The 16,071-nt window shown below is 40.1% G+C and overlaps 1 protein-coding gene across 1 annotated transcript in view; it reads left to right on the forward strand.

Moving 5' to 3' along the window:
- The first annotated feature begins 437 nt into the window (after positions 1-437).
- Positions 438-16,071, forward strand: part of LOC127420631 (exostosin-1b-like) — a 116,747-nt gene continuing 101,113 nt past the window's right edge. The window contains exon 1 of the mRNA XM_051663039.1: positions 438-2,242. Within this exon, the coding sequence (XP_051518999.1) occupies positions 1,299-2,242 (944 nt within the window). The 5' untranslated portion in view covers positions 438-1,298. The remainder of the gene's footprint in view (positions 2,243-16,071) is intronic.

Genomic DNA, 16,071 nt, shown 5'->3' on the forward strand with positions numbered 1-16,071 from the left:
AAAAACCATGTTCAAATGTAATCAAATAATGTTTATAATCCTATATAAGGTTTTTAAAATCTGTTTTTGATAAAACTCTAAAACTGAATTCGGCCTGACTTTATTTTAAAAAAATAATTTAAAAAATGGTGTAGTGGATTGTAATTAAAACAGTGACTTTGGAAGAACAAATCTGGCTCTGAAACAATTATGGCTAAATTATACCGTGGAAGTGAAGTTAAAAAAACAAAAACCTCTAGATCAAAAAGTTTGTCAGTTTTAATGTGCAAGTGGTTCGAAGTCCATCTGCGATGCTCTGCACTGGGAATGAATGTGTGCTGTAGAAGCCCCGCCTTATCTGGTTCCCTTGTCCAATGAAAACGCACGATGCACCACGATGGGACGTCACGCATACTGGCGTCGTGTTGGGATTGGAATGTAACAGAGTAACAATCGGAACAACTGAGCAATAGGTGACTGGTCTCGCGGATTTAGGAACTCAGTTAAATTGATTTGTTAAGCAAACATCCTGTGAAACACACCTATTTGTATTCGTGTAAAAAGGGAAACCTCCCTTTCCAGACCCGGTGTTCCGATGAAGAGGAAATCTACTTGTGTGTGTGAAGGTCCGCGGAGAGCACAGGAATAGAAATGCAGGGATTCGTGAGGTTACAGTCGTTCCGGTGAACTGCCCCGTTTCCCATACACTTTACATCGTTGTTTTGGAAGTAAATGACGTTATACTGCGAGCGCTGGGATTTTGCTTAGTCTGGACGTCTGGTTTGGAAACGCCACATATAGCGGTGATAAACCTCAGTCGTTGTGTTTTTAACCACTTACCATCTTTCCAGTGGGACCCAACTGCTCTCCGAAGGCAAACTCCAGGAGTCAGTGTCGTAACTCTCAACTGCGAGACGGACCGTACGACGCATTTTTCTAGCGCGTGTCCTGTAAACACACGTTGCGTTTGTATTCTTTTACCGGGTTGCAAACTAAATCGGCGTGTAAGCATACCTGACTGTGTTTATAATGCGGCTTCTGACTCGGGCACTGTAACTGCTACAGCTACACCGTGAAATGTTGCAACTAGACAGACGTGGGAGAGCGAGGAAACCGATGTAAAATCGCCCACATGCGCTGGATCAATCGCTTGCTAGGTGATCGGAATCTGCAGAAGAAGAGGGAAGACGTGAGTTGTAAATCCTCGCAGGCTGGAAGATGGCGGAGCAGTACTACAGCAGGAGGAGGTGGTGGTGAGAGACAAACTTCCAAGCGCTCGAGATTTATTTGCAAACACCGCGATCTGGCCTTCAGGACACATGCAGGCCAAAAAACGATATCTGATCTCGCTCGTGACTGGCGCGTTTCTAATTGTGCTCTTTTACTTTGGAGGTCCGGCGGCCACGGGGTCCAGGAGCCGGCATGACCGGAGCCGCAATGGATATAATCGTCCCGACCAGCCGTGGCCACACTTCTCGGATCCCTTACAACACTTTAGCCCGTGGGATCATTCCGACACGGAGGAATACAACGTTCACATATCGCCCAGGCAAAAGAGAGACGTTAGCTCGAGCGTTTACAAGGGCAAGAAGTGTCGCATGCAATCGTGTTTCGATTTCTCCCTGTGTCAAAGAAACGGATTCAAAGTGTACGTGTACCCCCAGCAGAAGGGAGAGAAAATCTCAGAAAGTTATCAGAACATTTTATCCACCATCGAGGGCTCTAGGTTTTACACATCAGACCCTGGCCAAGCGTGTCTGTTCGTCCTGAGCTTGGACACACTGGACCGAGACCAGTTGTCTCCACAATATGTGCACAATCTCAGAACCAAGGTGCAGAGCTTGCCTCTGTGGAACAATGGTAGGAATCACCTCATATTTAATTTGTATTCAGGCACATGGCCCGATTACACGGAAGACTTGGGCTTTGACATCGGTCAGGCCATGCTGGCCAAAGCGAGCATCGGCACGGAGAACTTCAGACCCAATTTTGACGTGTCCATCCCCCTGTTCTCCAAGGAGCACCCAAGGACCGGTGGGGAGAGGGGGTATTTGAAATATAACACCATTCCACCTTTTAGAAAATACATGCTAGTGTTTAAGGGGAAGCGCTATCTGACCGGCATCGGTTCGGACACGAGGAATGCCTTGTATCATGTTCATAACGCGGAGGATGTAGTGCTCCTCACAACGTGCAAACACGGAAAGGACTGGCAGAAACACAAGGACGCGCGCTGTGACAAGGACAACGCTGAGTATGACAAGTGAGTTCTGAGTACAGTTCTGCTTCTGCTCTTGCTGGGCGAAATAATTAGAAATGGTAACCATACACAACAATACATTGTCACAGTAAAACTAAGGCAATTTATCATAAAGATACGTTTAAAATCACAAAAAGATTCGGAAAGCTGCTTACACTCTAAAGGAGATACCCATATTCATTTATAATGGTTTTGGAAACTAGGGTTACTTTGGTTAAAAAACAAATTTATTGCTTTAGAGAGCCATTGACATGTTTGACAATCTCAGGTATAGTAGTGAGCTCTAATCTCTTTTCCTTTTTTATATGCCATTTCAAGCACTCATTCCAGTCAGATTAAAGGGATAGTTCACCCAAAAAAGGACATTCTCTCATCATTTTCTCACTCATGTCATCCCAGATGTGTATGACTTTCTTCTGTGGAACACAAACAAAGATTGTTAGATGACAAATTCAGCTCTGGATGTCCTCACGATGCAAGGGAATGGGTAACATTTTGAAGCTCCAGAAAATCACATAAAAGCAGCATAAAAGTTATCTGTAAGAATCCAGTTGTTAAATATATACCTCCAGAAGCAATATCATAGATGTGGGGGAGAAACAGATAAAAATTTAAGTCCTTTTTTACTACAAATTCTCCCTGATCAGTAGGTGGTGATATGCATAAAGAATGTGAATCGCCAAAACACAAGAAAAAGAAAGTGAAAGTGGAGATTTATAGTATAAAATGACTGAGATATTGATCTGTTTCTCCCCCACACTTATCATATCAATTCTGAAGACATGGATTAAACCACTGGAGTCATTTGGTTTACTTTTATCCTGCCTTCATGTGCTTTTGGAGCTTAAAAATGTTGGTACCCATTCACTTGCATTGTGAGGACCTACAGAGCTAAGATATTCTTCCAAAAATCTTTGTTCATCTTCCACTGAAGAAACAAAGTCATACACGGCATAAAGGGAAGTAAATGATAGAAGTTTAATTTTTGGGTGAACTATCCCTTTAAACCACTTCCACCAAGGGAATTTCACCCTGGTCTCAGATGATATATGTTTGGACGTGTTTTATATGCTTGAAAAATAGCACCTATCTCAACAGAGAAAAAGGGCGCATGACCCTGTCTTTGTGTGTAATTAGAAAGCTGACCATGTGTAAATAGCTATAATTGCAATCTTTTCTTGTCATCAAATGTTAACACATTTATAAGTAGATCAGCCACGCTAGTCTTCCAGTCTACAAATGAGTGTGATTTCTGATTAACCAGAAGCAAATTAATCAATAATCTAGATCTAACTTCCCTGATCTGTCTCCTAAATGTGAACAGATGACAAAGTTAAACAACTTGAATCACAATCCAATAGAATTCACAGGTGATTGCACAGTACGTTGTGAGAGTAATTACCTGGCGGATATCACTTGAAAACAGCCTGAGTGCTCATTAATGGGATTTCAGACACAGCATCTAGAGGAAGTCTTTGTCTTACTGTAGCCCAATCCTGGTTAGTCATGGCATGAATGTCGGTTGGTGTGTAGATATTTTTGGCACCAAAAATATCTCCCTCCCATGATGCCACTGAGGTGCTTCTCAGCAAGATTTGGTGCTGGAAATTGGGATGTAAAAGTGTGTGTGCGTGTGTGTGTTAGGCAGAACAGCTGTTTGGAACAAGAGCAAGCTGAGCCATGCAAAAATGCCCCAGCTGAAAAGTGGCTGCAATTTATTTTTATTTATTTTTTTGGTTGGAAAAATTTATGTTGTTTGGTTGAAGGAAAAGCTCACCCAAAAATGTACTTACCCTCATGTCATTTCAAACTTGAAGCACTTTCCTTCTTCTGTGTAATGCAATAAGGAATTAGAAGAATGCCTATGATTTCTTTCTGTATGTTGATGGTGAATGCTGACCACGGCTGTCAACCAAGATTTTCAGTGCATAGCGACTTACAGTGGTGTGAAAAAGTGTTTGCCCCCTTCTGATTTCTTATTTTTTTGCATGTTTGTCACACTTAAATGTTTCAGATCATCAAACAAGTTTAAATATTAGTCAAAGATAACACAAGTAAACACAAAATGCAGTTTTTAAATGAAGGTTGTTATTATTAAGGGAAAACAAAATCCAAACCTACATGGCCTTGTGTGAAAAAGTGTTTGCCCCACTGTTAAAACATAACTTAACTGTGGTTTATCACACCTGAGTTCAGTTTCTCTAGCCACACCCAGGCCTGATTACTGCCACACCTGTTCTCAATCAAGAAATCACTTAAATAGGACCTGCCTGACAAAGTGAAGTAGACCAAAAGATCTTCAAAAGCTAGACATCATGTCAAGATCCAAAGAAATTCAGGAACAAATGAGAAAGAAAGTAATTAATTGAGATCTATCAGTCTGGAAAAGGTTATAAAGCCATTTCTAAAGCTTTGGGACTCCAGAGAACCACAGTGAGAGCCATTATCCACAAATGGCGAAAACATGGAACAGTGGTGAACCTTCCCAGGAGTGGCCGGCCGACCAAAATTACCCCAAGAGCGCAGCGACGACTCATCCAAGAGGTCACAAAAGACCCCACAACAACATCCAAAGAACTGCAGGCCTCACTTGCCTCAGTTAAGGTCAGTGTTCATGACTCCACCATAAGAAAGAGACTGGGCAAAAATGGCCTGCATGGCAGAGTTCCAAGACGAAAACCACTGCTGAGCAAAAAGAACATTTAAGGCTCGTCTTATTTTTGCTAGAAAACATTTTGATCCCCAAGACTTTTGGGAAAATACTCTGTGGACTGACGAGACAAAAGTTGAACTTTTTGGAAGGTGTGTGTCCCATTTCATCTGGCGTAAAAGTAACACCGCATTTCAGAAAAAGAACATCATACCAACAGTAAAATATGGTGGTGGTAGTGTGATGGTCTGGGGCTGTTTTGCTGCTTCAGGACCTGGAAGACTTGCTGTGACAAATGGAACCATGAATTCTGCTGTCTACCAAAAAATCCTGAAGGAGAATGTCCGGCCATCTGTTCGTGACCTCAAGCTGAAGCGAACTTGGGTTCTGCAGCAGGACAATGATCCAAAACACACCAACAAGTCCACCTCTGAATGGCTGAAGAAAAACAAAATGAAGACTTTGGAGTGGCCTAGTCAAAGTCCTGTTGAGATGCTGTGGCATGACCTTAAAAAGGCAGTTCACGCTCGAAAACCCTCCAATGTGGCTGAATTACAACAATTCTGCAAAGATGAGTGGGCCAAAATTCCTCCACAGTGCTGTAAAAGACTCATTGCAAGTTATCACAAACACTTGATTGCAGTTGTTGCTGCTAAGGGTGGCCCAACCAGTTATTAGGTTTACGGGGCAATCACTTTTTCACACAGGGCCATGTAGGTTTGGATTTTGTTTTCCCTTAATAATAACAACCTTCATTTAAAAACTGCATTTTGTGTTTACTTGTGTTATCTTTGACTAATATTTAAACTTGTTTGATGATTTGAAACATTAAAGTGTGACAAACATGCAAAAAAAATAAGAAATCAGGAAGGGGGCAAACACTTTTTCACACCACTGTAAGTCTGTTCTTCTCAAAACTGTGATATGAATTCTGAAAACTTGGAATATTGTTTATTAGTTATATGGAATACTTTTATACTGCTTTTATGGTGCTTTTGTCCTTTTGGAGCTTGACCCCTCATTCTCATACACCCTCATTTTATGGAAGAAGGAAACGTGAACAAAGCTTTTATTTTGTGCTCTATAAAAGACTTTAGAGTTTGGCTCAAAATGAGGGTGAGTAATTTTTATTTATGGGTGATGCCTATGCCGTTAAGGCTCCATTTACACTTGTGATTTAGATGCATCTCCAACGTGATCACACAAAATCGTCATGTTTCCAAGAGTTCCAGTACCCTAGGAATCGGCCACATTATGCCGACTCACCGACAAGCACCATCTTCTGTCATACATCAGCACCAATATTTTTACGTTCCCCTGTGTTGTGGCCAGAAGCACTTTGCGTGAACAGCGTGGGAGACCTGGTATCAGATCTTGTGTTGAAACCAGAAAGTAATCACTTTTGTATAGTCAGTGGTGCACGATTCAAAAGTTGCACTCATCCCTCTAACGTAAAATTTTTACTCAACGGATGGTTAGGTTTAGTTTTGGGGTTTGTGTTGTGGGGTAAACTTTATAAAACATACTTTTCTCTTCACTGTATAACAGCCTGTACAGCTGAAAACAACTCTCTTCTGGCGACCCTCCGTGGACATTTCACCTGGAAAATATTGTTCATACATGCCCATACACCCAGCAACACTTACTGCTTTGGCCACTGGGGGCAGTGTTTCAGTAAGCACAGATCAATTTCAGCTAAAGAACAGTCAATCTTCGGTTTCCGATTTCATTGTGAGATCAGTCTGGCATTTGGGCTTATCTGATCTGATCAGGCGAGACACCGCTGTTTACATGTGGTCACTTCAATACATCTCCAGTGATCACTTGTGTTCGAGGGGAGGGTCTCTGATTTTATGACAGCATGCATCAATTACTATGTCAATGTGTTACTGTATGAAATTAAAGTGCAACAAAGTCAGAAAAGACAAAAAAAGTGCGAATGAACCGGCACGCCATTTCTCCCAGTTGCAGTTGTAATTTAAGCTATCGGACCACCCAGAATGCATCTTAATACCAGGTGAAACGAGGTAGTACACCATTTGACAAACTACCCTCCTTTTTTAAATCTTGGCAAAGTTTCCATTGCATTAGAAGTCTCCAATCAATAAATTCATCTGCTTCCCTCTTATCCAAAGGGTTTTGAGCCTTTTATGGGTGTACCATTTAGACTGGATGATTTTCCAGTTTTTAAAATAACTTGCATCTGAATGGCTTCAGGCATTGGTGGTCCGACAGTGAGCTTGCCAAACTTTTAGTGTAGACTTGGCCCTGCAAATGAAATTCCACCATGCCATGGTTTGGAATTTACCAAGCAGTGCCAAGCATTATTAAACAATAGATTCATTCAGTACTTTGTCACAAAGCACAGCACTGGTCACTAACCCAGCTGGATGAGTAGAGGAAATCCAATCTGCTGCAATGTGATTTGTGGAAGTTGTCACATTGATCTCATACAGATGAAGAAAATGATTTAAAATCCCTCCACCGCAAAGGATATTCAGTCTGGTGTCCAGAACTCCACTCTGTCATTATCTTAAAACTCTTTACAAAATCCTGATTCCTGGAAAATAAATCACTGCACAGATACGGAAAGGTAATATTTGCAATGTCAAACGTTTTTTTCAGAGGTTACTGTAATAAGCTTATGTGTGTTTTTCACACTTTAATACCTAGCTAGATATTCCAGACTTTATTAACTGTGTCCCTAAGAGTGTTGTAAGGGGCTTTTAAGGACACTGCAATGACCAGAATTTAATGTATCTCTTTCTCATCTACATAGCCCTTTTTCCAAAAAAAGAAGTACAGTCTTCCCACCATTGGTTGTTGGTAAGCGGATGATTGGTGAGATTTTATCACCTATCGGAATCAAGTTGCGAAAATTATTTCTACAAATGATGAGGAAAATGCTAACACATTATTGTGGTTTGATACTGGTGGGTTTCTGTAGGTGCCTGTGTTTTTACCAGGATTCCAACAGTCATAAAAACATTAGAATATCAGGGAATTTTTAATACATTTTATATAATTTATATAACTTTTCTAGCTTTGCTCTTGGCTAGAAATGACTCACTGTGTGTGCAATCTCTTTAAAATTATTTTTAAAAGTCTTTATCTAGTTTTCATGAAAGCCTGGAAAGGTCACAGAAATTAATTGGTCAAAAGGAGTGGGAGTTCTGTATTAGTGGTTTACAATTTACAAACATTTTAACATTTACAAGTTACTGGAGTGAACACAACAGTTTAATTTGTTTAACATTAGACACTGCTATTATCTGTACAATTGCTCAACCCCACAGTTTCTGTTATTTGTTTCTGTTGTCACATTAATAAATCATGAATTTTTCATGATCTCACCTCACGCCGATGTAGCACTGGCCTGTGCTTGTGTGTAAAATGCTAATGTGGGATAATTAGCCAGAATAGAGTTCTACTTAATTACTGTTAGTTGATTATATATTTCTGTGCATAATGTGCTTGGGCTAAGGCAGCCTTTATCAGATCGTAGAATCAGTTGTTTTAATCGCATGCTAAAGAGAGGAGGTAATTTGTGTAAATTGTTCAGTTTTATGTTTACTTTGAAATTTTTGGCTATAATTTAATGACTTTTGTTAATTGAAAGATTGAATCGGTTTAAGGGGCCGTTTACACGACAACGTTTTCAACTAAAAACGGACAACTTTTTATGCGTTTTGGCTGTTCGTTTACATGACAACGGCATTTTGGGGCCTGAAAACGCAAAATTTTTAAAGTGGGTTTCAAAGTGCACGTTTTTGAAAACGATGCCGTTATCGTCTCCGTGTAAACATACAAAAACGCGAATTTGTGAAAACGGTGATGTCATGCGCACGCGTATTATGTGTTATATAATGAATGATGGATTGATAGGCATCAATTTGAGATGAATAATTATCAATATGAATACTGGTACAAATAACGATAATCAACAATTTATTCATTTGGAGTGTTTTGTATGGAGTGTGAACATTGTACAGTAGGCTGAACCTGCAATTTGAAAATCTTGAAATGAATGTATGGATTCAGATGGGAAAAATGTATTTGTATTTTAAATGCTTGTTAAATATTTATTTACTTTTATTTGATGTACCTTTACACTGCAATTCATTCACCCACTGCTTATGTATATAGCCTATAGACAGAGATGTGATGCCATGTTCAGTATTCAATGATATGCTTAGAATATGAAAACATGAAGCAGTGAAAATGCATGTTAGATTCAGTGTACACAAGACCTCTCTCTCCGTCAGAAGATATTCATGTATCAGAGTTCTGTCTGATATCCAAAACCAGTCAACATCAACAGCTTGTTACGTTAACTTACTCTCCTACCAGCCCAAGAGTCAGCAGGGGGAATACAGAAGGAGGCAGGAGATGAAGTGATGGTAAAAATGAGCAGTGTTTATTGAATAATCTTGAGAGTTCAGTCTATAGGCATGCACACGAGTACTTCAAATCAACACGCGAGACATTCAAAACTACAATGGCAGATTACAGGACTGTGTTTGTGCTGCTCAAGATTTTGAGTTTATTGATGCTTCTCCAGCAAAGTAATTGTAGTAATAAAGCAACCTCATCGTCCGTCCAGACAAAATTGCTCTGCTTTCGCCATCTTCATTGTTTGTATTCAATGCTCTGTGGAAGAGTGCTTATGTGTGCAGGCGCGTAGTGTTTCTTTACAAAGTGACATCGCCAACTACTGGCCTGGCATGCATAATACAGCCTTTTTAATCATTTCGCGGATCCGTGTGAACGGGGATCGTTTTGATAACGTTGTTGTCTGTACGCGTGTAAACGTACCCTTAGACGAGTCGAGTCCTACATTTTGTCCCAGGTATCTTATGCATTTTGTGTGGGTGGTCACCACCCCTCCTTATTCATCCCTGTCTGAGAGTGCAGTCCCCCTACTCATTGCCCCACTTTCAGAGGGATTACCACAGAAACATTCCTCCCTGCAAAAAAAAAGAAAAGAAAAAAAAACCCAACAGACTGATTCAGAAACAGCCATAGTAGTGCTATTCCACAGACTACCCCAGCCTGAACTGCTGGTCTTCAGTCAAAACTTTGTATTAAATCTGTAACTGATTGACAAGTCTGATTGAATCTGTATCTAATCTTTCACGCTGAACAATTGGATACTATGAGATAAACTTCTGCTTTTTGAAAGCAGGTCCAAACTAAGAAATGAAAAAACAAGAAGGCAAAAAAAAAAAAAAAGAAAAATATATATATATAATGTCAATGCATTCTTGAAGAGAATTGAAGAGAAGAGGATTCTTGAATTAATAAGTGGGGTGTAGAGTATGAAAAGCATGTTTCCTTAGCACCAGTTCCCTGCCAAGAGCACAGCAGGTGGCAAGTGGCCAATCACGTCCTCTGTAAGGAATTTGCAGAGCAGGGAAGTGAATGGTTGATGGTCAAGTGGAACTTCTGGGAAGGTATGTGTTTTTGAGGTACATATCTATGTCTCCCTTCTAAATGGATATGAAGTGCTCTGAAAAAATGGTAGGCCTCCTGACTGACTGACCGGTATTTCGGAGGTAAAGCTATGAGAGAGTTTAGTGATATTTCTCAATATTTATCATTTAAAGGTATAGTTTTTATTTTTTTTATTTATTTTTTTTAGTTACTAAAAATATTTTTAAATGGACTTCATAGATTTTTCCCACATACAATTGAAGTTCATAGTGACAAGGGGCTGTCAAGCACAGCTCCAGAAAGGACATAAAATCACCAAAAAAGTAGTCCAAAAGACTTGTGCACTGTATTCCAAGTCTTTTGAAGCCATATTATAGCTTTGTGTGTTTTTAACATACCAAAATGTAATTATTAACTGATAATATTCACCTCCGCTCCAGCTCTCAAATCAAATATGGTGCCTATGATGCAGGTTGTGCGGCAATAACATCAAACGTTGTTGGTCCTCAATGTGCTAGGCCTGTTGCGATTTTATTAATTAATTGTCTGATCGTCTTATTTGATCTAACTGTGGTGATTTGAGAACCACGATTATTGTGAACTATATATTCCAATCACATTTTAATGCCCAAATATGGGGATTTTAAGTGAATATTCAGCATAAATGCCATGAACGGTGCATTTGTGTGTCATTCAGTTGAACTCTGAGCCGCACCGCTGACGTCAACCGGAGCAGCTCCTGTCTGGAAGAGCATGTGTCTGCGTGCACCAGCATAGGCTCGTGACAAACTCCCTCAAAAATAGTAACAAACAAATATAAACTTTGATGGTGATAACAAAGCGCTCCAGTTTCACTTTGATTTAACGATCATGTGAAAATATTCCTGATCATAGGGGGTTCATACATGCCATGTTAATGACATGCAATGACACAGAGGAAATGCATGCTTACTCTATTTCTGTGGAGAGATAAAATAATGAAATTAAATCTCAAAAGTTTTGCTTCATAAATTTATGCTTCATTATTTCAAATTTTGAAATAAGAGCTAGTGGGTTTTATCAAGGAGCATTAAAATAACGTGTGGAAGTGAAGAAATTAGGACAGAAATATTTTACTATTGCATAATGTAATATAACAATATAGATAATAATGTATAAATATAATTATATTTTTATAATTTTTTTCCAAAAGCAACAGTGCAAATGTAAAACTGACCAAAACTAAAGTTGACCAAAAAGAGACATATTTTAAGTATTTAGAAATAGTTTCATATTTTTACATAATTTTTCATGTCATTCATAAGTTTTTAAAGCCTTAAAAGGAAATCATATAAGCCCTACTCATAACCAAATGTGATGACATCAAACCTGCACCATTTGATTAGAGAGCCACAAAATCAACAGTGTATTGGTTTGAAACAACAAGAGGGTAAGTATATAATGACTTGAGAATTTACATTTACAAGTTATTCCTTTAATATACAAAAAAGAAGTGAGAGTCAACAAGACTAACCATTCCACATACTGTATATAGAAGCAGTAGTGTGGCAGCTGAAAAAATGGCTTTGGCTGGGATGTGCTGAGGTGGTGTGAGATGATGGGCTCTGAGGGTGCTGGTCTCCCCCGTGACCATTAGCCATGAGTATTATCCACAGCCTTTTAATCCAGCTCTCAGAGGAGAAAGTCTTCTGCTACTGCTGTGGCTTTCACCATCTGCAGATCAGCCTAAAGTATACTTCAATTTTGACACGAACGCTCAGTGTCTGCGTACAGTAGAACACGAGCCTATCAAGTTATACTCCATTTGACGGTACGTGCGTACACAGGCTGTTGGGTGTATGCACGCTACGACTGCTATAAGACACCAGACTATTTATCTTCATGAGTTTAGACCTAAAAAGATATCTTAATTTTCCTTCAGACTCGAGTTATACAAATGCAGGTATCTCCTGACCACCTCACTAGAGGTCTGCACGGGCCTTAAAATGAAACCCAACCCGTACCCGAGACCGTGTGGCCCGACCCAGCTGGCCCGAACCCAACCCGAAATCGCTTACTATCTAATTTCTTCTCCTAGCATGTACTGTTGCAATAAGCTGTTTTTTATGTAAGCATGTAGGCAATATTCGTAACATACACAGTTTTAACAAGGCACAGCAGCCCCTTAGTACACTTGAGCAGAAGGGGAATAAGCATTGCCTTACCGTTTATGCACTGAAACTTCACCTTATGCAGAACAATGTGGAATGAAATGAAACAATGCAGCAGTCCCCTCTTGGTGCAGAATAATCTGGAATAATATGAAACACTGCAACAGTCCCCTCTATACAGCCTGAACTTGTTCAGATTGTTGAATCTTTGTGACAGTTGCGCTGAAAACAATCTAGACGCAGCGCAAAGAATGAAACAGAGTGCAGGTGTCTCAACATGCATTTTTGACTATTTGAAGTTCTTTTTAACTTGACAGGGCATTTAATATGTGCCGGTCCTGCATGAGGCGCTGAAGAAAAAGTGAGACGCAGTGTAAATGTCACAGGAAATGACATTCGTCCAGCATGTGTTTATATAGAAAAACAATGGGAAAACATAACAGATGCGCGCAAAAACTCGTTCGGTGTGAATGGCCCTAACTCGTCCATTCGCGCGTCTGAGTGAGAGCACGTGCGCGAAACTAGTTCGGTAAACCTGTTTATTTTTTTCATTCATACAAACCTGAATCTGACACAAACCCCAAGTCCTACTTGAAAAACTGACCCGAAACCGGCCCGAAACCTGTGGGGTTCTCTGGTCCCATCGGGCCCAGGTCGGGTTGCAGACCTCTGCACCTCACACACACGCTCTTGACGTGCATATCTACTGTTGTTATTTTACCTTCATCTCCTGTAATTTATGCAAATTGTTCGAGGCGCACGCGTGTCTGTGCGTTCAAAGACATGCGGTTTGAAAAATTTGGCTGCGCACGTTCAGTGCTCGAGTGCTCTGCTGATGACGAGATTTGCATCATGCATCCTGTCAGCCGGTCATGTCTGACCGAAGTATACTTTGGGCTTAACATGGTAGTCTGCGTACTAATTATGCGCTAAAAGAAGCAGTACTCTTTCTTGATGCCTACTTACTAGGTCTAGCATCACACTAACTTCAGAATGTATAAAAACAGGTTTCCTGCTGCTGTGGTTCAAGACAAAAATGCTTGACACAAGGTAGTGTGTCTCCTTGCAGTGGTGGAGCCGTTAAGTTCACAAGACTGATTAAGGAGAACTTGTGAATTTGTGTGTTTTATGGATTAATTCATCTAAAGAACCAGTTCATAATAGTCTGTCAGTTGGACTGAACTGGTTGTGCTGTGCATGTTTTTATCTTTGTGTGCATTCAGCAAAGTCAACACAATAGAAAGTTTTGCCACTACTTTATGGTACCTAGCCTTTTGATCATGTTACTTTCAATTTGAATGGCAAACTCTGGTTAAATATTGCAGATTCACTTGCTGCTGAATAGTTGTCAATGAAAACAGACGTATTGTGAATATTTTTATATAGCCAAAGCAAAGAAACTGTGTAAATGGAGAATTCTTTGTAGTTTTAGTCATATTTTTTTTTAAAAGGCATCCCGAATGACAAAATCAGGCCATATCAATTTATTCAGAAAGGCTTATTTTGGCTGTAAATACATTTGTTGAATAGATTTCTCTTCAATGTCAGTTTGAGCTCTGGATGGACTCTCAGAGAAATTATATGAGATGAGAGCTGATAATAATGCATTGTGATGTGGGGGTAAATAAGGTTTGTTTATTCTCTGCAGCGAATACCAGTCTCTTTTGTGAAAGGATATTTGCCTTATTGCTGCAGTTTAAGATGAAAGCATGAAAAGCCTGTGATTCAGTCCCATTATCCTGATGAGGGATTTACTTGAGTATATGTGAGTGTGTAAATGAGAGAGAGCATAAAGTGAGTGTTTTTACACTGCTTTGAATGTCCTAGCTGAATGACTATGACTTCTGTGATCACACCTTATACCTGATGAATTGGGTTCATCAGTGTGCCTACAGACAGCACGATTTTCATACATTTGCCCTGGGCCATCAGAGAGTCCGCCCTCTCCCAGGTGGTTTGGGTGTTTTTTACAGCTTCAGGACAATTTGCAAAAGACTTGTTGTCTTTTATTAGGGTCTCATGGAATACGTCCCAATCTCTCAGTCACACTGAGCATTGGCCTTGTTGGCTCGTTGAAACAAAACGCTCACTATTCGCCTGTTTTATTGCTGTGAGAAGTGAAACAAATTTTCACTGATGGTCGGGCTAGCGGGTGCTTAAATAAAGCAGTACGTCTCCGAAACGTTTGTGTCATGTATGCAAGACTACTGGTAGATGGGATAGGACAGTAGGGGGTCTGGTATAGAAAGAGCATTTTGTTTCAGTACTAGCTGATCTAATGGCTCATGCCCAAGCCGTTTTATGGTTTGATTTGACTACCTCTCCAGAGCAATGGCTCTCTTGCCCCCGGGCGCTGAGGGGCTCCTTTGTGTGAAAGTTTGCTCAGATTCTTTCGCAGCCTGTGCCTTGTTGACACCACGGCCCCTTCTCATCCTCCCACAGGAACCCCCTGTACCCCCTGTACCCCCTTTCTCTGCCAAAAGCTCAGAAACAACTTCACCCTCCCCCTCCAGACTTCACATGTTTTTCCCTCAGAACTCCAAGCCACAACAGTGAAACAAGCCTGATTTCTGCCATAGCTTTTGAATTCTGGAAGGCATCAAACAAAGGCTGCACAAAGACACTGGCGACTCTTGTTTGTGGGATTCCATGACACTTCATGGTTCACTGCCTGAGCTGTCGCTGTTGTGAAAAAAAGCAGGGGGTACTGATGGAATTTGGCCAAGCTGAGAAAGCTTAATGTAAGAGATTTTCTCTTAAAAGGACTGGATTGACTTGTGGTGGTGCTTTCGAGGGCACACATTATTTGTTACAAAAGCATTTCTACACAAATCACATGACAAACTGGTTAATCTTGCATTATGTTTTAAGTTTTGGAGTTTACTAGTTATTAGTGGTGCTAGCAAAGGCAAGCATCCCTACTGCTATTGCTCATACTTCGGTTAGGGATTTGATCAAACAAGGAAAGTAGTAAACTTTGGAGTGTAACAATGGAACAGCTAGTTGGGGAGAGGTGTGCTGTGACTTTTCTAAGCAATCAAACATTTTTCACCTGGTGGATGACAAAATGGTAGGCAAAACAATCTCAGACTTAAATTGAAGGATGGATCTGAGCCATAGGCTTATAGGGTCCATAATACTATTGAAACTTGGGTGTTAGCAATTTAAGTCATGCACAAACAATCACCCAGAACATCCTAGTAACCACATTGCAATGTGCTAAAACCACCCACAACACCTTAGCATTGTGGTGACAAGTTTTGCATGAGCAAGCACCACTCACAGTTGAGAAAATCAGAAATCTTGTTTTAGTTAAAATCTTTTTTTTTTATTCACTCTGATTTCCTTTCTCTAATGGTTCCCTTAATGGTTTAATCATTCATTACTGCAAGGCCTCTTTAAGATCAGACCTGCATGAATGTTTATAAAGAATGTAGACTAAAGTGCAACTTTGACTTCCCCACTGTGTTACACTTTAAAACTTCAAAAACGGATGAGAGGCCCTTGAAGTGCTGAATGTGAAATCGGTTGGGCGATTATGGCAAAAAATAAATAAATAAATAAAATCTTTACTGCTAGAAATATTAAATTCTTTCTGC

The sequence above is a fragment of the Myxocyprinus asiaticus genome, chromosome 30 (genome assembly GCF_019703515.2).
Source record: "Myxocyprinus asiaticus isolate MX2 ecotype Aquarium Trade chromosome 30, UBuf_Myxa_2, whole genome shotgun sequence".
Classification (NCBI taxonomy): Eukaryota; Metazoa; Chordata; class Actinopteri; order Cypriniformes; family Catostomidae; genus Myxocyprinus; species Myxocyprinus asiaticus.